Source organism: Chenopodium album, chromosome 9 (assembly GCF_948465745.1).
Source record: "Chenopodium album chromosome 9, dcCheAlbu1.1, whole genome shotgun sequence".
NCBI lineage: Eukaryota > Viridiplantae > Streptophyta > Magnoliopsida > Caryophyllales > Amaranthaceae > Chenopodium > Chenopodium album.
In genome coordinates this window covers 51,806,891-51,829,641 of record NC_137842.1, presented here as the reverse complement: position 1 = coordinate 51,829,641, position 22,751 = coordinate 51,806,891, and the positions used below count along the sequence as shown (strand labels likewise).

Genomic DNA, 22,751 nt, shown 5'->3' with positions numbered 1-22,751 from the left:
GGGAAAACTCCTCAATTTGCATTAGAGTGTGTACCATTGATTAATATATAGAGTTTACGATGCTAGTCCTAATCACTTTAGGAAACCTAGTACGATAAGGATACAAAATATACATTAAATCTATCCTAATCTGCGATAAATATTATCATAAATATAATATCTATCACACCCCGCAGTCGTAACGGGAGGAGGTCGTACGCTAAGACTGGATTTAAAATCCAGAAATAATTCTCGTGGTAGGCCTTTAGTGAAAATGTCCGCGAACTGATATCTAGAAGGAACATGCAGAACCCGAACTTGCCCCAAAGTAACCTTTTCTCGAACAAAGTGAATATCCATCTCCACATGTTTGGTGCGTTGGTGTTGAACTGGGTTGCCAGAAAGGTAGATAACATTGCCATTATCACAATAAACAATAGTAGTCTGCCGTAGAGGACAATGTAACTCAAGCAAAAGATTACGAAGCCAACACGCCTCAGAGACAACATTTGCAACGCCTCGATATTATGCTTCTGCACTCGACTTAGACAAAGGATGTTGGCGCTTAGATGACCAAGACACGAGGTTGTCCCCAAGGAAACAACAATATCCTGAAGTTGATCGTCGGGTATCAGGACAACCTCCCCAGTCAGCGTCAGTGTATGTAATTAATCGATGAGAAGCAGATGGATATAAATGTAAGTCGTGATTAATGGTACCCTGAACATAATGCAGAATGCGTTTCAATGCCTCATATTGAGGTTCCCGGGGATCATGCATAAAAAGACACACCTGTTGTACCGCATAGGTAATATCCGGCTTGGTGAAAGTGAGATACTAAAGAGCACCAGATAAACTGTGATACAAAGTAGGATCCCGAAAAGTTGGTCCTGCATCTACACTAAGTTTAGAATTGTGTCAACTGGAGTAGCTGCAGGTTTACATGAGCCCATACCTACTCGCTCTAAAATATTCTGTGCATAATTTTCCTATGAAAGTAGCAAATAAGAGGGTGTACGGATTATCAAAATCCTTAAAAAATAACTCAATGGAACCAAATCAGTCATAGGAAACTCAGTTTGCAACTGAGAAATGATCCCTGCACGCAACCTGTCAGATGAGGTAGCTAAAATAATATCATCAACATATAGTAGCAAATATGTCATATCATTACCCTGTCAAAAAGTAAAAAGAGAATTAGTTGTAGCAATAACAAAATCCAATTTGATCAGAAAGTTTGCAAATCGCTGGTACCAAGCTCTGGGAGCTTGTTTCAAACCATAAAGAGCCTTTCTGAGTCGGAAAACATAAGAGGGAGCTCTCCGATCGACAAAACTTGGAGGTTGGTGCATATAAACAGTTTCCCGCAAATCACCATGTAAAAAGGCATTTTTTGACATCTAATTGATGAATCGACCACTTTTTAGCCATGGATAAACTGAGAACAGTACGAATAGTGGCCGGTTTAACTACTAGACTAAACGTCTCATCACAATCCACACCAATTTCATGTGACCTGCCATCACATACAAGACGAGCTTTGTGCCTTTCGAGGTCACCATTAGACTTGTATTTATGCTTAAATAGCAACATACAATATTCACCCCCGCAGGCCTGGGCACCAGTTCACATGTCCCTGTTTTAATTAAAGCACTATACTCATCATTCATCGCTGAATTCCAATTTTGGTCATTTAAAGCTTGTTTATATGATTTTGGAAGAGGGGATTTAAGGTGAGGTGGACCCGAGTGTTGAACGGTGAGGTTACAATATTTCGGGTAAGGCTTAAAAATACCCCGTTGACTACGAGTGACTCGGGGAGAGGGGGGTGGTGGCCGAGTGGGCTGCGGTGGGGGGATGCCACGCATAGATGGCGGAGAGTAGGTTGTGGATGACTAGGTTGGGCTGCTGACCGAGAGAGGGTGGGGCAGTGAAGTCCGCAAGGTGGCTGCGGCTGGGGAAGGAGTGTCGCAAGCCCCTTGCAGAGTATTCTGCTGATCAGGATTGTGAGTGGGTGAGTTAGGTGGGATGTGGGCTTGAAGTCCATTTAGAGTTGGGCTTGGTTGCATATGGGCTTGAGTGGATTAGAGCCGTATGAATTGGTGAGTCAGTAGTGGGGAATTCTCATCAAATTCCAAAAAATCATACTCCTTTAAAGTGTAATGTTCCAAGTTTTTAAAGGGAAAGGTAGACTCATCAAAAGTAATGTAACGTGAGATGATGACTTTGTGGGTTGCTAGTTCAAGACATTTGTAGCCACGATGGTTGAAAGGGTACCCTAAAAAGACGCAAGGAGTGGATCTAGGAGCAAGTTTATTAGGAGCAATTGCCGAAAGATTAGGAAAACATAGACAACCAAAAACCTGTAAGTGGTCATATTATGGGTTTCAACGAAACAAAGCCTGAGCTGGGGTCATTTGCTTAAGGGATTTGATTGGTAAAATATTCAGAAGATATATGGCCATATCAAGAGCATGTGACCAATAAGAAGGGGGCAATAAGGCATGAAATAATAAGGTGCGCTTGACATTATTTATGGTTCGAATCATACGTTAGGCTTTCCCATTTTGTGAAGATGTGGGGGACAAGAAAATCAAAAAACCAAACCATTTTCAACACAAAACTTTTTGAATGGATCAATGTCAATTCTTGACCATGATCACTTTGAAAGGATTTAATAGGTCGTTCGAATTGTGTTTGCACATACTTTCTAAAGTGAATGAAAGATTGGAAGGCTTGAGATTTATAAGCAAGTGGTATGGCCCATACATAATGAGTGAAATCATCGAGAATAACTAAATAGTATTTGTGACCATTAATACTTTGAATAGGAGAAGTCCATAAATCAGCATGAATAATGTCAAAAGCAGAGAAATTATTATTATTTAAATCACAAAAGGGAAGTCTAACATGTTATCTTGTTTGACAAGAATTGCAAAAAGAGGAATTATGCTCCTTATTACAAGAAATAAAATTATTGCTCCTAAGAAAATTTAAAGAAGAGATCATGCCATGGGGTGGCTGCAGTGAGAGTGGTGGCTAGGCAAGTACTTGGTGAACTTGAGGTGACTGGATAGAGTTCTCCGGTGCTATTATATCTCGTTATTACCCTCCCCGTGTGAAGATATTTCACAGAAAATCCATTAGGGTCAAATTCTATAGACACCTTATTATCAGAAGTAAATTTTCGGACAGAAATTAAATTCTTAATAATTTGAGGTGCAAGAAGGACATTTTTAAGGCTAAGGGAATTAATATTAGGGAGGGTGGTATTAAAATTAAAAGTTGCAGAAGCTAGATCGAAAACCTAGAGCTGTGATATTATGTTAAATTTCGGGAAAACTTCTCAATTTAAAGTGTGTACCATTGATCAATATATAGAGTTTACAATGTTAGTTCTAATCACATTAGGAAACCTAGTACGATAAGGATACAAAATATACATTAAATCTATCCTAATCTACGACAAATATGATCATAAATATAAGGAAAATTTGTTTGGAAGGGACTTATATGTTGACTCTTTTGTCTGGAAGGACCTTATATGTTCAAAGTTGTCAAAAAGGACCTTATAAGTATGTTTTGTTGTCCAAAGGGACCTTTACGTCGGATTTTGGTGTTTGACTTATTTACTCCGGCGTTGACCAGTCACGTGACTATCACGTGAGTTTAAAAAATCACCCCCCTTCTTTTTTATTTTTTCACCTTTTCCATCAAATTCACATTCTCTCTCTTCAGTTCCCCTCATTTTTTCCCCAAATTGTTTCTCTCTCCTCATGAAACAAGGTTACTAAATCTAATCCATTGCATGTTCTTAATTTTCGAAGAAATTCAAGCAAGCAACTTTCGATTAAGGCCTTTCGCATCAGGTAAGAACAATTCTTATGGTTTTTTTCCCCAATTGCATTCTTTTAAGATTGAGTGAAGTTGGTTGCAAAATTAGGGTTTATATCTCAATTGGTTCTGAAATCATTTTGTTTTGGTTGTTGAAGCATGTTTTCGACTAAAAGGAAGTTATCAAAGTGCAATTGTGGTCTTCCTATTGCGCAAAGGACTTCATGGACTCGTGAAAATCTAGGCAGAAGGTTTAAAGCTTGCAAATTTTATAATTTTGAGACAAGGGAGAAGGGTTGTGACTACTTTGAATGGGTTGATGAAGATATTTTGGAGTGGCAGAAGGATGTAGCTAATGTTCTATTATCTGAAAAACAAAGATTGACTACAGATATGAATGTTTTGAAGGCTCAGGTTGGCTTGTATGGAAAATGAGAAGCGAAGGTTGATTGATGAAAATGAGAACTTGAAGAACAAGATGATGAGGAGCAAGGAAGGTGTTCATAGAACTCAAATCAGGACTGATAATTGGGGAATGATGGTGATTTGTGTGATTTTGTCTATTATTTGTAGTGTGATTGTGGTGAAGCTATGTGTCTAATTAAATTTAGTTGTATTGCACTATGTAGGGAATGAAACAATGATGTAAATAATTTCAAATGAATCAACAAAAATCAGTTTGCCTTTATTTTGGTGTTTTTAGCAAATTTTTAACAATTATACGAGGCATATTGGTATCATAAAAGGGATGGTAACATAATTTCCAAATATATATGAATAATAAAGAGTAGAAAATGTCTTGAAATCATTCAAACCAAAGATAACTAGATTGTTTCCAAAAGTGACTGTCATAATAACACATAAAGTTCCACAGGAACCTAAATAGCAGTTTGACAGCAAAAGTAGATAACATGCACACTAACACCCTCAAAATACATCATTCATGAGAAACACAACTTTTCTGAGATTGTTGTGAAGCTACCATAGCATTCAAAGAGGTTGTTTTCTGTCTCTTGCCTCTGTCAGTTGGAACAAGTTGCTTATTGGCGTTCTTTCCAGTATCCCCAGTTGAAGAAGAACCTTTTCTCTTTGTTTTAGTAGCCCCCTTTCCTGATGCCCTAGCTGCTGATGCACCAGAACCCCTAGCTGTAGGATTTGCTGATGGAGCAGGACCTCCCCTTGTAGTTGGTCCAGAAGCTCTTCTTGAAGATGCTACTGTACTAGATGCCATGAGTTATGTAGGCACAGTTGAATGAGATGGTCTTGCCTCTTTTATTGTTTTAGGTCTCCCTCCCTTGTTTACAAGACCCTTTGGCTTTTGAGATTTGAAACAGGTGTTCCTACTGTGACAAGCTTCCCCACACCTTGTACAATTGTTCAGTTTCTTTGGCCTGTTCACAAACTAATCCTTCCATTCCCCTGGCTATTTCTTTCTTTTCTTCTTGGAGAGCCTTCCTGGCATTACTCCAAAGGGTGGTGGCAGTGGTTCAGCCAAAGCTACCCTTTCCCATTGCTTTTGTCCAGGAATAGCATGAAAGGAAGGTGTATAAGTAGTTGCATATGTGGCAACATGGTAGGCAGGGTGTACAAAGTCTTCATAATTCAACCTTCTCTTTGCTATACAAGCCAAAGCATGCTAGCATGGGATTCCCATTAGAGTCCACCTATAACACCCACAAGTCTTGGTTTTTAAGTTAACCACAAATGTGTCTCCTTCATGATCAACCTCAAACTCATGCAAATCAGCTTGGGTTAATCTCATCCTTCCTACAATTTTCATACCCCTCTCAATCATTTTCACAACAGAGGGGCACCATCAAAGTTTTGTAACCCCTCTCTTTTAGCAGAACATCTCATCATGACATATTGTCTAATCCACTCCATTAGTGACAGACTTGGTTTAGCCCTAGCCTCTCTCAAGACATTGTTGAAACTTTCACAACAATTGTTAAGTAACATACCAGATTTAGACCTGGGACTAAACCCATGCCTTGACCAATGGCATACATGAATTTCATCTAAATAATTCAAAGCCTCTATATTTAATTTTTTTTATCTGATCCATTTGTGATTCAAATTGATGATGTCCATAAATACATAAAGAAAATTTATACTAGTTCACTTTCAATTGCAAGCCATGTGTTTTAAACAGAATTAAAAAAAAATGTTGTACCTTAGTTAATGCTCTTGCAGCTTTCCAAAACATCTCTCTAAAAGCTTCTCCAGCAAACTTGGTCTTGAAATTAGACCATACATGTCTGCAGCAGTACCTTGTCTCAGCATTGAGAATTACCTTACTAAATGCATCAAGCATACCCTACATACAACAATAATAAATAGTTATGAAATGCTATGAAAATAATACAAAATGCACAAGTTTAGAGGGAAGGAATCACTTTTTGTCTATATAACATAAAGGTCACATCATCTTCAATTTCACGAACCCATGTTACTGTATGAGCAACAGAAGCAATGTCTTCCACCAACAACTCTAGGAACCATGTCCGTGTCTTTGCATTTTCTACTTCAACTACAGCCCATGCCATAGGAAAGATGTTATTGTTACCATCCTTTCCAACAGCTGTCAACAGAATTCCAGGAAAAGGCCCTTTGAGGTGAGCACCATCTACCCCCAATATTGGCCTGCAGCCTGCCATGAAACCTTCTTTGCAAGGTTGAAGGCAAATATACATTCTTTGAAAAAGGGGAGGGGGATTTCAATCCCAACTACTTTCACAACTACTGCACTGCCTGGGTTAGACTTCCTAATAGCCTCAGCATATTCCCAAACCCTGTTATACTCATCCGCTGTATCCCCCATGTATCATCTATAATGCCATCTTCTTTGCATTATAACACTTGTAGTATCCAACTTCTGCACCTACCTCTCTCTTGACCCCACTACAAGAAAATAACCTTTTCGTAGCGTTTAATTTAACCTTTAGTATCGATTGTAATTGCAACAAAAAGCTTTCCCAACGAATGGTCATTCGATACAATATCCCCCGTTGCCTTAGCCTATAGTATTGGTTTTCAATATCGCTGGGGTTGGCCTCAATAATCGATACGAAAAACTACATCCAATCGTGGTGATTATTGTAGCGATTACAATCGCTATAAATGTTTAACTCATTTTCTTCAAAAAAAAAAAAAAAAAAAAAGCGTGCGTATGATATTTACAAGATTCGAACATGCAACCACAAAATCTTATATTAAATGTTTCACCAATAAGCTATGACATATTTTACGTAGTCTTTGTCAAATAATATTTATATATCTAGTGTTGAAAAGGCTTTTCGTATCGATTTTTAGGATATAGTGGCGATTGTAAATGATACGATTTCTCAAAATTATATAAATGTGTAAAAATAGTGTGGATATGTATTATTATGTTTTCCGTATCGATTTTATATGGGAAAATCATGGCGATTGTAAAAATGATACGACATCCTTAATTATTTCACAAACATACTTGCATATTGTAGCGAATGTACAATCGCTACGAAAAGAGATTTTTCTTGTAGTGCCCTCTTCATAAATGTACTCAGTTTGTAACATGGATCATCCCTCCAATCATCTATGTATCTCTCAGCTAAATACTCAGCTGTTATCTTGGGGTTTACATCTCCTACTAAAGCACTTGCATCCAACCCTCTTACCTTTCTTCCAAGGACATTTACACCTTTCAGCACATAAAACAGTTATTCTGTTACTCTTGTTGTGCAAGAAGTAGTAATTATAGTTATTTTCAATGGCATGATGCTGCAATGCCTTCCTAAACACCCACCTAGATGGAAATTTTAGCCCTAAACTGAATTTAATCTTCTGCTTGAAATCAACACTTGAATTGAATACAGGATACTGAACCTCATCTTCATCAGATCTAGGGATTTCTTTGAAGTCCTCATCACTGTCATTAAGATCCTCATCACTCTGCAGCTATATATCCCCTACCTTAGCTTCATCTCTGAACTCTACCTCCTTTTCATTACCCTCAATCTCTTTGTTCCTTCTCTTTAGCCCAACCAAACTCCTCATAACAGTCTCAATAATCTGTAGATCTACATTAGCTGCAAATAGATCATCATCATTTTTATCCTCATAATCATCCTCACTCAAGCAGACATCAGAGTCCCTAACCTCACAGTCTAACTCCAAATCCTCATTTTCAGTCTCAAACTCGGGATTGGGTTCCAAAAACTGTTTCCTGAGTCTTTTTTTTGGGGTTTTCCAGCAGCTGATTTAGGAGCCTCGGTTTCAGAGGCATTGAACATATAGGAATTTTGTGAAGGTTGGTAGGATTGAATTTCAAATTCAAGTTTTGGGTTAGTTTCAGAATATTTTTTCCTCAGTTTTCTCTTCTTTGGTTTCTCAACACCAGATTGAGTTGCAGGGGTCACAGTAGTTTCAATTTGTGGTGTGGGATGTGTAGATGAGAAAGGAGCAAATTGGGATGGCTTTGGAGGTTCGAATAAGCTGTTGCCGTGAGTTTTTGCGGACTTGGAAAGGGATAAAGTACTAGATCTAGGGTTTGACACATCATCTTTTGACTGGGCCCCACTTACTCCATTACTTTCATGTACTGCTGAGTCACTTCTTAGGGAATTAGATATTGAAAAACTACCCAAACTACTGGACCCCCCCCCCCTCAGATGAATATGTGTATAAACCTAATCTATCTGGTCCATACATTAGTGCCCTATTATCTTCAACAACATTCCCATCCTCATGCACTAAATAAAGATGGTACCATCCATCATCCACTCTAGAAAACAGAAAGTCAACAATGTCTCCATCATCTTTTAGTTCTTGCCTACCACTAAACAAAGTGTGACTGTCCTTCCTAAACCAAAGCTTCCCCATTTTTGGGTACACTAACTCTGTGTTAACCCAATGTACAAATTCAAAGTAACAAACCTCTTCCACATTAGGGTGTAATGACATACCAAAGTAGTCACTATCACCCTTCTCATAGGTGGTCACCCCCTTTCTTGTCACAAGTTTACCCCCATAATACAACCTTATGTTAATAGGATCCATCACTTTATAAGCTGGGTATTTATGATGAAACCTAAATTACAAAGAGTGACACTAATTAAACACAACACAACACAACAAGCTAATCCATTCAAAACAACAACTTAAATAAGCCAACCAAGAATTACAGTACTAAATAACCACATTTTTACAACAATTCCAAGCAAGCCAAACCACACAGACCAAGAACTAAGCAAAAAAAAGGCAACTTTTCAACATGCACATTTTTCGAATTTAAAAATCAACAATAAACAAATACTATCCCAGAATTCAACAATAAACAAAGGAATAAACAAATATTCAATTCATGATTCCAATTACCAAAACATACTCCAACATTCACAAAATTCATCAACATCGCAAAAGTAGCCAAAAACCCTAATTTCCATTCATCAATTTCAAAATTCAGTTGAATTTAGTTAGTTTACCCACTAGTTTTAGTGATTTTTTGAACAAAGAACAAAAATTCTCTGCCATGTTTTTGCCCTTTTTTCCCTTTCGCCATTGGAGACCAAAAAAAGAAAAAAAAAATTTGATGTACAAAAGAGGAAATGAAAAAGACAGATGAGAGAGAAGAGAATAATCGTATATGGGCCAACTAAGTCCTCTACTTTCTGACTCGAATTCAATTAGGTAGATGAGAGCAATAAGTTCTCAAATTCAATTCTTCAATCCTTCATTGATTAAGGCTTAGAGAATACGAAAGGAGAGAGAAAATGAGGGGAACAGAAAAGAGAGAATGTGAATCTGAGGGAAAAGGTGAAAAAAAAGGAAGGGGGTGATTTTTTAAAGTCACGTGACTGGTCAACGCCGGAGTCAAAAAGTCAAACACTGGAATATGACGTCATGGTCCCTTTGGACAACAAAACATACTTATAAGGTCCTGTTTGACAACTTTGAACATATAAGGTCCTTTTAGACAAAAGAGTTAACATATAAGTCCCTTCCAGACAAATTTTCCTAAATATAATATATATCATAATTAAAGAAAGAAAGTAAAATCTTAAGCATGATTGCCTTTGATTCGTATCAATAATGTACTTCGTATCAATCAATAATCAATAATCAATACTAAAAGACACACCGGCAATGACACGTGTCATTTTCTGGTGTGTCCTTAGTTTTTTTTAAAAAAAAAAAAATTACTTTGATAACAAATCTCATACAATAATAAATAAATAAAAGATAATAAATTTAGACATATATAAAAGATTATAAATATTTCTTTAAAAAAAAAATTATAAATATTTGAAGTATATTTCCAGAATATATTGTCAACTATATATTCAAAGAAAATAATTCGAATGTCAAATATTAAAAAATTACTTAAAATTAAAGATTTGATGTATCATTCCAAAAAAAAAAACTATCAATTTTAGATTTAAGGGAATATAAAAACAAATTCTAAACATGATTTGTAATGTCCTACATTTTAGGAAATTCATTTGGTTAATGAATGATACCAATGTAATTTGTTGGTGAAATCATATATATATACAAAAATATATGCATATTAACACATGCATATTTTAAAATCATGTCTTGCCAGTGGCTAATTATCACAATTTATATACACCGAGTGCATATAGAGATATGTGTAGTCAAAAGTAATTTTAAAGAAAATATATTGGCTAATAGGATCTTTTATAAATTCAGCATAATATTTTATACAAATTTTTATTTTATAGCTAAATGTAGTGTTAATATGAAACAATTATTAAAAATTATCGTGCATGGCACGGGACCTAATCTAGTAGCATTTATGAGAATGCAAGAGTATTTATCATTCAAAAACAAAATTCCTCCAAAATATTTTGTTACATTATGATGTATTTACATAAACAATGTGACAGCTAAATATAGACTTTAAAAAAAAAAAAAAAAAAAAAAAAAAAAAACATAATTTAGAGAAAAGCTAACCTCAAAATATTGCAACACCTCAACATAAATATAACGATAGCATAATACAATTTTCAATGGAAAATCTTTTTAGAACAAGACCATTTACCATTAACCCAATCTTGATGAACCCTCAACTCATGTGACCAATACTTACCCACTTCAACCTCACCATTACCCTCAAATCTAACATAATACCTTATTCCTTTCCCATTCCCTTTCCTTACTAACTTCTTGGTTACCTTTCCTTTCCACCATCCGTCGTTCACGTAAGCATCAACTTCATCCTTGTGCTCAAACCTATCAAGCTCGATCACGGGCGGGACCGGTCGAAGATCAACAGCCGAAAGGAACTCTCGATGTGGGTGTAATTCATCTTCCGTCAACAAAGAGTTGTATTGAACTATAAAGAGATTGGTGTTGATTTCGGATATTATTGTTGCTGGATAGAATGAGTTTCGGAAGCCTTCATCTTTGCAGCAGACTTCTACTTGATCTCCTCGCTTGAAACTCGACATTAAACGATGATTTATTTATGTTGGGTTTATTTTTCAATTCTTGTTTCGTGAATGATAGGATGGTTTTTCTGATTTTAGTAATCGCTATTGATTTTGCAGCAATGTGGTATGAACGTATGATGGCTCAGAAACCCTAGACTTTCTTTTTTTTTTTGGCTTATGAATAGGGACTTTTGTTTTACAGGCTAATAAAAAGTTAGGTTGTTTTTCCGAATTTCAAATTAAGAAAACTGAGTTAGTTTAAAAAAAATAAAAATAATGATGAGATTATTTCTATATATATCATTCATTAATCATTATAATTTAAAATCTTTACAAAAAAAAAAAAAAAAAAAAAAAAGGTTTGGCACCTCAATCTGTCCGTCAAATCTTCATCAGTAAAGTTATAATGCAACCTCATAAATTGTTTTTTTTTTTTTAAATGCAATCTCATAAATTCTTTGTAAAGATAAAAACTAATCTATTAGGAAAAAAAAAAAAAAAAAAAAAAAAAAAAAAAAAAAAAAAAAAAAACCTAATTGCATTGCAAAATGCCATTTACATTATATTATAGCCTTCATTTTTTTAAGAGGAAAACATTCTACACTTTATGGATGATTTTACAATAGTCGTTTGAAAAGTGACTATCATATTATTTTAATAGTATACAATATGATTGGCTTATTTTTTTCAACTTATAAAATGGTCACAATTAGTCTTATTATATCTACTATGCATACATATTTATTGAAAATTTTAATCCAATATATAATAATTTTTTTCGAGAAACTATAAAATAAGAATAATAATTACATAAATGTTGCTAAAAATTTGATAAATCAAAAAAATGTTGATAATACTATTTTATACCTAAAATTAAGTAAAATAATTAATTATTTGGAAAAAAATATCAATTATAAACTTCATAATCATGAAAACATTATGGTAGTCATATTTCAAATGACTACTGTAAAATTTTCAACACTTTTAAAATACTTCATATAAGTATATAACGAGTAATTTTTTTATAGAAATGTTGGACACATAGACCTATAGCTAGATTTGGACTCAGACGATGTCTCGGATCATTATACTGTTTTTTTTTTTTTTTTTTTTTTTGGAACGGGACAGTTCATTGTACTATAAGATTATACTCATTTTCTAGTATTTAAGACTTGTTTGGCAAAACAAGAAACAAGAAAAAGGTGTTTCTACTTTTCTGTTGTCAGTTTTCAAAGTTATCATGATTTTAATAAGCCTAAATAACTTTTGATTCATTATGTGACATATATAATATATTTTTAAAAAACAGAAAACCACAGTGATACCAAACGAACCCTAAATTTTGAATAAGTTGGACAGCTAGATATTATACCAAGAGCAAAACCTATTACCCTTTATGCTTAACTTAATAGAATTGGATGTTCAAATCGATGGGCATTTGGTAAATGGAAAAAAAAAGAATGAACTAGCCTAAAGCGATGTATTTTTGGTGTAAACACTCGGTAAAATTGCTTTCCTTTTCACTTGTATTTGTTGAAATAATTTCCGGGGCATGAGGAGCAAAATAATGCTTTTCCAATTGGATTTTAGCACTTGGCCGTCCATAAATAAAAGAAAGATTAAAGTGTGCCAATATTAAGTTGCAATTGAAGCGATTGAGACATGATCCGTTTGGCCCGCCATGATCACCATAATACCTTTTACCTCTCCCAATTGCCACAAATTTAGAGTTCTCAATTCATTGGGTCGGGTTCTATAAATTTGGATCAGATCGGATATAACTTTATTTTAGTTTATGATTGACTTATTTTAGACAATATAATGTTAATGATTTTTTATTATAAGTTTTAATAAGTTCAAAAAAAAAAAAAAAAAAAAAATTCAGGTAATTTGCAAATACATTTAGAATTTTAGAGCTAATAAGTTGAAGAAAAAGGCAAAAATAACCCATTTGCAATTTCTATGTGCTAAGCTATGATCAATATCAAATTATTAAACCTTAATTAGTGATAAAGTCAACAACCCTAAGGCATAAGGTAACCTTTGCTTATATTTGACATAAATTAGACCACATGCACAACTAATCAAAACCCACCCTTGAAGCTTCCTTCATTAACATATCCCTAAGTTTCAATTGTACAATGGTACCATAATAATATTATTTTAAGAACTTATAGAAAAAGTCGGTGCAAATTAATCATAATCTCTACATAATTTTATTTTAATTGACTAAGGAAAACTAATACTTAATATAGAGTAGAGAAAGTGCTCTTTATAAGATTGAAGAAATACTGAACCTTGAAACTATATTCAGTTGATCATACATAAACTTCTATAACAACTCAAAATTTCTAGTTTTTGTGTAATTATCATCAACTTCATTTCCTAAGAAAATGACAACGGTAAATTCTTATATTTTCTTCATGCAATGTAATACTATAATTTATCTATTATATTTTCAAGTGTTAATTAACCAATGTTTTTTTTATCATATTCATATTTTCAGACCACAGAAATGAGAGTGCACATGTGCTGCCCTGGATGTGAAAGCAAGATCAAGAAAACACTAGATAAAATGAAAGGTAAGAATTTTTTTTTTTTACCTTAAAATTTCACAAATTTAATCGATAAAACAAAAAGTTTAAGCTAATAGTAAATATCCTACGAATGATTTTATACATACATTATCACGCTTTTTCACTTAAAAGCATTTTAAATAAGTATTTTAAATAAGTTGAAGATAGTAAGTCCTAAAATGGTTAACTTTTCAGTACTTATATACTAACATTATAATATAATGACACGTATGTAGGAGTGGACGGAGTTGAAATAGACATGGCAATGCAAAAAGTGACAGTAAACGGAATAGCAGACCAAAAGAAAGTATTGAAAGCAGTAAGAAGAACAGGGAGAAGAGCAGAATTATGGCAATTTCCATACAACCCAGAGCTAAGGAGTTTCACTCATCAATACCCAACTCAATGCCAAAGCAACGGGTCGATTGGGTCAGGTTCAACATCGGCATATGGTAGTACACAGGCTCAACCAGCCTCATCTTACAACTACTTCAAGCATGGTTATGATGGACATGAATACCATGGCTATAACCCTTCACTTTCTTCGTCGTTCGCGACTGGAAGAACCGGTGATGCGTTTAGTGATGAGAATCCTAATGGTTGTTTCATAATGTGATACCATGGATATTGACAATTTGACATAGTTCTATATGATCGTATACTAGCTACATTCGTTTATGTTGGTTACATTTTTTTTTTTTCATGTAGCTCTGTTTAGTAGAAAGTCGTTTTTCTTACACAAATTTCACTTATAACACCGTGTTTTTCTTTTTTTTTTTTGGAAAATTTTGTCAAGAATAAGTAACGTTTTAATTAACTTAAAATAAGTTGACCTTCAAAAGTACAAGATGAAGCCCGTGCAATGCACGGTTTGTTTGAATTTTTTATAACAAAAATTTAAATTAATGTACTAAAATTGGTTATATATTTAGATAAAATTCCTAATTTTAAAAGATAATATTTTATATTTAATTAATTTAAATTTTTCGCTAATTTTGCTTACATGGCATTTGAATCATTTAATTATAATTTATACTTAAAAAACTCATTTGCCAATTTTGATTACGTGGCATTTGAATTATTTAATTCTAAAAGACTCTTATTTAATTGGCTATTACTAAAACTTATAATCCTACGTGGCACACTAAGAAAATTAGATCTTACATGGCTCTCTAAAAACTCGGGAAAAAACTCCTCTTTATACTATCTCCATTTCATTTTATCTGCAACGATTTGACATAAAGTAGAGAGGAAAAATGTATAGTAGTTGCAAATAATATGAAACAGAGGTAGTCTATATATATTAGATTTTCTTTTAATAGGTCCAATAACCTACAACCTATTAAACAAGTCATTTTTTTTAATTAAAATAAGTTAATTAAGGTTAATTATAATTTCATTGAAAAAACAAAAAAAAATAAAAATCCCAGCCATCTCCTCCCATCATTTCCCCTCAACGTCGGAAACCACCTCTCTCTCTTGGCACCGATAGTCCTGTGCCGGCGATCCTACCCCTCCCTTTCCCCCCACCGGCCACCAACGTCGAAACCCCCATCTCTCTCTTTCCCCTTACTTTATCGCTTCCCCTATCACCCTAAGTCGACCCCCATTCACTTCCGAGAAAATACAAGTTGATATCTGATATCAACTTGTATTGTTAAAATCAGGGGTAATTAATTCGGTCTTTTTGTAAGTTTAATGAGGGGCACGGTGGTCCATGTAAATAATTCAACTCATTTCCCATTATGTCATCCCCCTTCTAAGGGTTCAAAGGAATAGTACATCATCTTCAAGCTTAATAGTCGACCACCACCTGCCACGCGCTTCACCAACCGACCACTAACAACCTTTAGCTTCACTAGCCGACCATCGCACGACCTCCCTTTACCTTCACCAGTCGACCACCGCACATTTTCTAGCACTACTATTCGACCCTAGAAACACCACAGGTACGAGCTAATCCCTTCCCTAAAGGGTTTGTATTGGTCCAATTTTCATAATTTTCTACTAGGGTATCTATTGTTTGACCGGCCGGCCGGCCGCTTTTGATCCGTGAAAGTGGTCGATCTTGGGCATAGCCATGGGAATGGAGGAGAGATAAGGAAGTATTAGCCATGTGAGGGGAGGAGAGAGAAGGAAAAATTGGCCATACCTTCTTCAACCCAAGTTTGGAGCAATTTCATCAACAATTGAATCCACGAAGCTTTCTTCAAGCTCAATTTTCGTCAAATTGAACCCCAAAGTTGTTCCATTGTTAAACCCAAATACCATTGCTCGAAGACACCTACCATTTTGGGTTTAGCATTCCCCTAATTTATGTATTATTTCTTAGGATTTTCTTTAAGTTTGGCGGCGAAGCCGCCGTCCGTCCGATATGCATGGAATAAGGGGGTTGTTGGTAGCGTTCATGGAGTGAAAAATAAGAAATTGTGGTGATGGTGGTGTGCTACTTTTTTTGCCTTGGGAGGAATTATAGTACCGTTACAACTGACACAAAACGGTGTCCTTGTCACCATTCCACTACTAAAACATTACTTTTTAGAAATTCATGCCAACTCTTTACAGCTATGACATGTTATTAACAAACTTGGTTTATATATATCGGATATCAATGGGGACAGCCTTTCCCCTCACCGGCCACCAACAGCGAAACCCCCATCTCTCTCTTTCCCCTTACTTTCTCGCTTCCCCAATCACCCTGAGTCGACCCCCATTCACTTCCTAGCCAGATACCACCGCCCCCAACGGCCCAACCCCTTAATCCAAACCCTTAACCAACCTAGTTAACCTCGTTAAAGCGGTCGGAACGGTTGAGAAATGGACCTGAAATTTAATCAGCTAAAGAAATGTTAACAATAAACCTTTTGTGCGTTGAATTTCCGGTGGCTATAGAGCGAAAGAGGAAAGAGATAAGGGTGGGTGTCGGGGTGCTAGAGAAGTGATAAAAGGGGAAAGGGAGAAATATGGGTATTTGTGGTCGTGGGAAAGGGAGAAGGTAGGGTCGCCAACGTCGGGGCAGGGGTGGTCGTCGTCCGACGACCGGTGGCAGGGGAGCTTCTGGGAAGGGGTTTGAAGTTGGTAGGGAGTGGTTGGGATGTTTTTTATTTGATATTTTTGTTAATTGAAATTTAATTTTTGTAATTAATCAAAAATTAATCTTTAATTTTTTTTTACACATGGCATAATTTACTAAAACAACCGGTTATCTCAAAATTCAAGAGGTCATGATTTGTTTTGAGAAGATAATATATAAAGATCGACTTATTTTAAATTAATTAAAAGGTTGCTTATTTTGAGCTAATCGGATAAAGGTTGGCTTATTCTTAACAATTTTTTAAAAATTGGTATTACTAAAACGAGTAAAGCCACATTTTAATTCTATACAAAAAAGAGTATTGTAGCTAAATTAAAGGATCGGTGTAGTATTAGCTCAAAAAAAAAAGGATCGATGTAAAATAAACTACAAACATATTTTCTCATTTTAATTAACTAGCTAGTTGAATCCGTGCTATGTATTGAAACAAGGTTAGATCGCGTGCCATGCACGATGATATATATATATAACTTTAAGTATTATAATCATAAAATAGTTGAGGAATAATAAAAGTATGTGATATGTTGATTTGGAACTTGCATTTTTTTATTGTAGCATCTGTAAGGAATATTTCAAGCATCCCACGCTTGAGCCCCACTGTGATCATACACTTAAGCATGGTGGCGTCCAAAGGGAAGGAAGCTAGAGAAAAAGAGTCTCTAACAAGTTTTAAGAACTTGTAAACCGTTCACTGGGTGAAGGTTAATCCCCTTCACGATCCATGAGATCGCTAACTCCATAGTGGTCTAGAACCATGACTAGATATTCAGGGATGAAGGTACAAATCCAACCTAAAAGAGATTGAACCTGCCCTAAAAATAGGCCTATACTTTATTCTTCTTGTATTTATGTGCGCTTTCTGACTAACATGCAATCAATAGATTAATCCTAAACCTGTTTAATCTATGACGGTTGAATATTAATGCACAAATAAAACTATTATTGGCGATCACTTGAATTATAATCATATTAGCCTAAACAAGATTATTAATAATCTTATTAAGCGTGATTACAAGTACAAATTCCCTTTAATCCTACAAGAGAGGGCGTGATCAAGCAATAAAAATAATAATATATATCAAGCAACATAATAATTATAATCATCATAATATTCTCAATCTCAATAAAGCATAATAATATTATTAGCAAGATCCTAGGCATGATACTAACAAGATTAATGACTAACCCTAGCATGTCACTAAACAATAAAGATTAAAGCTTTGGTCCTAACACGATACTAACATGATAAAAGGAAAGAAATAGGAAACATCATAAACATACATGATATTAGAAACTTTATTTATTACCCTAAACATGATACTAGGAAGCAATAAAACATCCTAACATGATACTAGGAATTAAAAATAATCAAAGCATGATTTCTATATCAAAATAATAATTAAAGCAATTACTTACTTGGATGCCTCGTATCTCTTTCTAATAACAAAATACACACGTTAGTAACTTCAAGGAAAATAATAAATCAAACAATTAAATTAAATAATTGAAATAGGGATTTGGGACCAAACCCTCAGAAATTATAAAACTTTCACGTGTAGGGCGAAGGCAACTTCGAACTTGGCTAGGTGTGTCTAGTACTAATGTATGTGGAATTTTGTGAGAGGGAAGGTTTAGAAAAAGAATAGAGAGAGAGAATACAGAGAGATGATGGTTGTGAATTTTTGAAAACGGAGAGATATGACCCCTATTTATAGAAAAAATAGTTCGGAAACAAATCAAGTTCTATTCGGAATAAAATACCTCATGTCGCCAACGATAGGAGTTAGCGCCAGACGACAAGCTTAACGCCAGGCGACAGCTATTAACGCCAGGCGACAGACTTGTCGTCTTGTGCTAAGTCAGAAATAAAACGCGCTTTGTACGCGGAATCCTCTTCTTAATATGATTAAACAGCTAATTCCGCGTTGATAAGATTTAAATCATGTTTGTGGTGAATCACTTTTTTTTTTTATTCAAAATAAAACTCTTTAAATATAATTATTAATCCTAATCTCATTAGAATTTAAAAGAACCTTCTAGATTATTCTAGAAGATTAAAATCAATCCTAATAAATTTAGGAATAATAATTAATAGGCCCTCCTCTAGATCATTGGACCACATATAAAATTCATTTCGGCCAAATTTAATTTAAGCCATAACTTCCTGATTGTTCATTGGAATTGGGCTTATAATATATCGTTGGAAAGATCTTTTCGAGCCTAATCCAACTACACTATTATTGGAACCCTTATCATGGACCAAACTAAATTGGGCTGGCTATTTTCATAAATAGAGTGTAAGAAGAAATATTTTCAAAAACAGTAAGAGAGATATTTTAATAAAAACAACCACATCATCAGACTTTTCACACTTTCACTTCCTTTGATAATCAAATGACATGAAATTTATTCATCACTAGGTTTGGTTTTGGGGTGACAGATTTGGGTGTCTACAAAAGCCCCCACTTTGATTGAGTTTGGAGAAACGCAAGTTTTGAAAACAAAAGTCAAAGTAGCGATATGGACGGAGAATGATTCAGAACGTTCTACGATCCTAAATCATTCTTGTAACGCCGATACCTACAAACTAGCATTAATTAAACAGATAAAAGAGTTAAAAAAAAACGCGTATCTTGCACTGTTTAGCACACGTCTCTGAAGTAACCGATTTGTTGCTGCATTATTGTTGGTGACGACCTCCACACTACCTCGTGAACGCCATCTGAAGGTAACAGTGCCTCACTATCTTCATTTGCTTGTGACAATCCTCCACAGTGCCTCGGGAACATCGTCGAAGGTGACTGTACCTCGCCATCTTCAGGGGTTGTGACAGTACCCCGCCATGGCCATGCCTTGCCGCTATAGACAATCTCCTCTCTGCTTCGGGACATCGTCCAAGACTGCTGCTTGTAGCTATCTTCAATTTCATAGTGATAATCTTTTGAGGAAAATTATCAAAGACCACCGCTTGTTGATCCTCAATGCTTTGCTTGAATATTTGCTGTGCAGATGCTTCGCTGAAATTGTTCCTGTGCCAGTACCTCGGCGCATTTTGTGAATGAGCCTGTACCTTGGCGCTTGTGCTTCTTTGTGAACCATTACTTCGATGCTTGCGATGAGCTAATACTCAGGCGTTTAAGCTAAGTGAGACGATCATTTGTCAGGTCGATCACTTACTGCGATTGTAATCGAGTCGACTACTTAATCCTGTCAAATTGCTTATAACGGATAATTGGTGTACCAAGGAACCCGAAATTGCTATATAAGGTCCACATAATCGTTTATGGGGGCCATGCATCCTGTCGCCGCACCAGCGCACGCTGCTACGCTCTGTCGCCAGGCGAAAAGCATTAGCACCTGGCGACAAACTTGTCGTCTGGCGCTGGAGTCAAGTTTTCGAAATAAAACCCCTTTCTTCTCCATTTTCGCTACTGCTGCTATTCGATTGCTCGGTTTTGCTCAGAATTTCAGCTTACTCGTTCTCCTCCATTTCTCAACCAAATTTGCTCTAATTTGTTGCAAGTCAAAGCTTATTTCATCTAGTTTCCTGATCTATGTAAGTTTTTTTCAAACTCACGTCGGTTTTGCTGAATTTTGCATGTTTTGTTCACGAATTTTGGGAAATTCAAAACTCATATTACTTCATTTGCTTTGTTTTTGAATTTTATGCCATGAAATTTCTTGAGTATGCTTGTTTGTTGCCTTAAGAGTTAAGAGTATTTTGAGACTTGTTTGACTCAATTTGGTGAAGAAATGAGCGAATTGCCATTATTGAGCCCTTTGAGTTCGTGAGAACAATACAGCTCGTTCTTCGTATTTTTGCTAGCCATTCTTGTCTAATTTATCACAATATTTGTCATAGTATTGCAAGAAATTAATTGATTGCTGAAAAATTCTATTTCTGCATGTATTGAAATTATGCTCTGTTTTAGTACTATGTACTCTGTTTTGACGAACATAGTATCATGCGGCTAGGTGAACCTTATATATTATAGAATCGTTAATTTACTGTTACTTTGCATAATATAGCATGGCTAGACAACGCGGCTTTGGTTCTCATTCTAGGGAGGCACACCCGGAGGATAATCCAGTTGACACTGGCGTGGGGACCTCTTCTTCTTTAGGGGAGTTCCCAGAGTGGGACGAGAGCACTCTGTATTTTGCGCCCAAATTCCACATCTCGGAGTGTGTTCGGCGCGGGATTCATAGCAGGAGAGTTTGTAGCCAAGGTTCAGACAACGACACCATTGGCGTCTCTGTTCCGAGCTCAGCCACTCAGGCTCTTTATTCTTTTGGGCCTAGTGTTACGTGGTTCGAGCTTTGGTGGATTTCTTCTAGGACACCACCAACACCTTTCATTTCCCCTTGGGTGAGATGACTATTACCCCTACTGACTTCAGTCTCATCACGGGGCTGGAGTTTTGCTCGGTCGCGCTTCCGTTTGATAGCGAGATCATCGTATATTCTCTGGTGGCACTGGAGCTATTGGGCCCATTACTTTTCAGGCTCATAGCGAGGCCGAGCCGACGCATCTCAGATCTCGGTGTATCTGCCGGTCCACACTTACGGCGGTTTTCCAAGATGGTGCGACCACCCCAGAGCAGCGAGTGCACATCTTTACTCTTACCTTGTTGTTAGGGACCTTTTCTCCTGACAGAGGTAGTCGAGTCTTGCTCTATTACCTGCCTACTCTTCACGACCTTCACATGGTCGGTTCTTATGATTGGGCCAGCTTTGCCTATGCGGACTTCCTAGTCGGATTGCGAATTTCTAGTCGTCATGATGCCTTCGAGGGAGATATCGCGCTCTCCAGCTTTTGAAGACTTGTAGAGGTATACTTTATTTCCTTTACTAAAGTTAGCTCTAGATTTGCATTAGCATGTATTGATACTTCTTTATCTTTGTAGATCTGGTTCTACGAGCATTTCCCGTCTCTTGCGCCGGCGAGACCTTCGCCTCGCGAGCTCCCCGTTCCTGCCTGTTGGGGAGGCTGCCTCAATGACCAGGCTACTACCTCTTGTGTTTGAGAGTTGATCATCTCGGTATGTTCCTCGAATACTTGTCTTTTTTCACCTTTTAGTATGACTTCATCTCATGAATATGCGTTTTGTAGGAACCTGCTGTAGAGTTTTGGCCGTGGGCCAATTTAGACATTCCGGCGCTTGCTGCGCAGTACACTGCTCAGCGTTAGTATTTTCAGGGGACTTACGATGTTGTGGTGTAATTAGGCGAGAGAGTGGCTATTCAGCATTCCTCGGAGGCTTTTGTCGTTCCTGCTCGCCTCCTCGTCACATGTTTGACCAGACGAGGTTGAGGACCTTGGTGAGTAGGTCACCAGCGGGCACACATTGGCGAACTCATGCTCGTGCGGAGCTATGCTATAAGGAGATGTTTGTGCCGCTTCTGGCTCCACCACCTGTTTTGCTAGAGAGGGCAGAGGTATTCCTTATTTTTTGTGTTTGTCTTTTAGGTAGCCCCCAAGTATATTCTAATTACTTGGATTTGTTTGCCAGGATGCGCATGCAGAGTTTGTTCCTCCACCCGTATCCATTACCTACCAGGGGATGTATAGTCCGAATGAGGAGATGATTCCTCTGGCTCGTCCGGAGCATTGCTTCATCGAGCGATCGATACCTTGGCACCAAACCTAGGTGAGTAATTTAATTTATTTGTTATTTACTTATCTTTGATTTTTATTGATTTTGTCTCTTGACAGTTCTCTCGCGAGATGGTAACGAGGATGGCAAGGGGTATGGACGTCTTTCGTTATCAGCTGGTGAGACCGAGAGACCGACCCTCCTTTCGTTGTGACGACACTGCTACAGAGGTATT

At 36.3% G+C, this 22,751-nt stretch overlaps 3 protein-coding genes across 3 annotated transcripts; 1 reads left to right on the top strand and 2 right to left on the bottom strand.

Annotated features, from left to right (window-relative positions):
• Positions 1 to 504: 504 nt before the first annotated feature.
• On the bottom strand, positions 505 to 5,044 carry LOC145557710 (uncharacterized). The gene is made up of 3 exons (XM_081618882.1): positions 4,796 to 5,044; positions 1,035 to 1,154; positions 505 to 699 (listed from the first exon to the last, which is right to left on the bottom strand). The coding sequence occupies exons 1-3, from the start codon at positions 5,042 to 5,044 to the stop codon at positions 505 to 507; spliced, it is 564 nt and encodes a 187-aa protein (XP_081475008.1).
• A 192-nt stretch (positions 5,045 to 5,236) lies between these two features.
• Positions 5,237 to 6,634, bottom strand: LOC145557709 (uncharacterized). Its single transcript, XM_081618881.1, has 4 exons — positions 6,505 to 6,634; positions 6,237 to 6,463; positions 5,987 to 6,130; positions 5,237 to 5,449 (listed from the first exon to the last, which is right to left on the bottom strand). The coding sequence occupies exons 1-4, from the start codon at positions 6,632 to 6,634 to the stop codon at positions 5,237 to 5,239; spliced, it is 714 nt and encodes a 237-aa protein (XP_081475007.1).
• A 6,880-nt stretch (positions 6,635 to 13,514) lies between these two features.
• LOC145559853 (heavy metal-associated isoprenylated plant protein 28-like) lies at positions 13,515 to 14,597 on the top strand. Its single transcript, XM_081621137.1, has 3 exons — positions 13,515 to 13,651; positions 13,756 to 13,831; positions 14,062 to 14,597. Exons 1-3 carry the CDS (start codon positions 13,643 to 13,645, stop codon positions 14,439 to 14,441), a joined length of 465 nt encoding a protein of 154 aa, XP_081477263.1. The 5' UTR covers positions 13,515 to 13,642; the 3' UTR covers positions 14,442 to 14,597.
• Positions 14,598 to 22,751: the final 8,154 nt, after the last annotated feature.

What these genes read in the sequence shown, in the direction of transcription:
- LOC145557710 (XM_081618882.1), bottom strand. Translation starts at nt 5,044, where the DNA reads ATGGCATCTAGTACAGTAGCATCTTCAAGAAGAGCTTCTGGACCAACT. An exon ending in CAACCTCTTTGAATGCTATG is followed by an intron (nt 1,155 to 4,795) that starts GTAGCTTCACAA and finishes ACTTTTTGACAG; the next exon opens with GGTAATGATATGACATATTT. An exon ending in AGTTTCCTATGACTGATTTG is followed by an intron (nt 700 to 1,034) that starts GTTCCATTGAGT and finishes CATTATGTTCAG; the next exon opens with GGTACCATTAATCACGACTT.
- LOC145557709 (XM_081618881.1), bottom strand. Translation starts at nt 6,634, where the DNA reads ATGGGGGATACAGCGGATGAGTATAACAGGGTTTGGGAATATGCTGAG. An exon ending in CCTCCCCTTTTTCAAAGAAT is followed by an intron (nt 6,464 to 6,504) that starts GTATATTTGCCT and finishes GTTTCATGGCAG; the next exon opens with GCTGCAGGCCAATATTGGGG. An exon ending in CTGCAAGAGCATTAACTAAG is followed by an intron (nt 5,450 to 5,986) that starts GTACAACATTTT and finishes ATCCCATGCTAG; the next exon opens with CATGCTTTGGCTTGTATAGC.
- LOC145559853 (XM_081621137.1), top strand. An exon ending in AACACTAGATAAAATGAAAG is followed by an intron (nt 13,832 to 14,061) that starts GTAAGAATTTTT and finishes ACACGTATGTAG; the next exon opens with GAGTGGACGGAGTTGAAATA.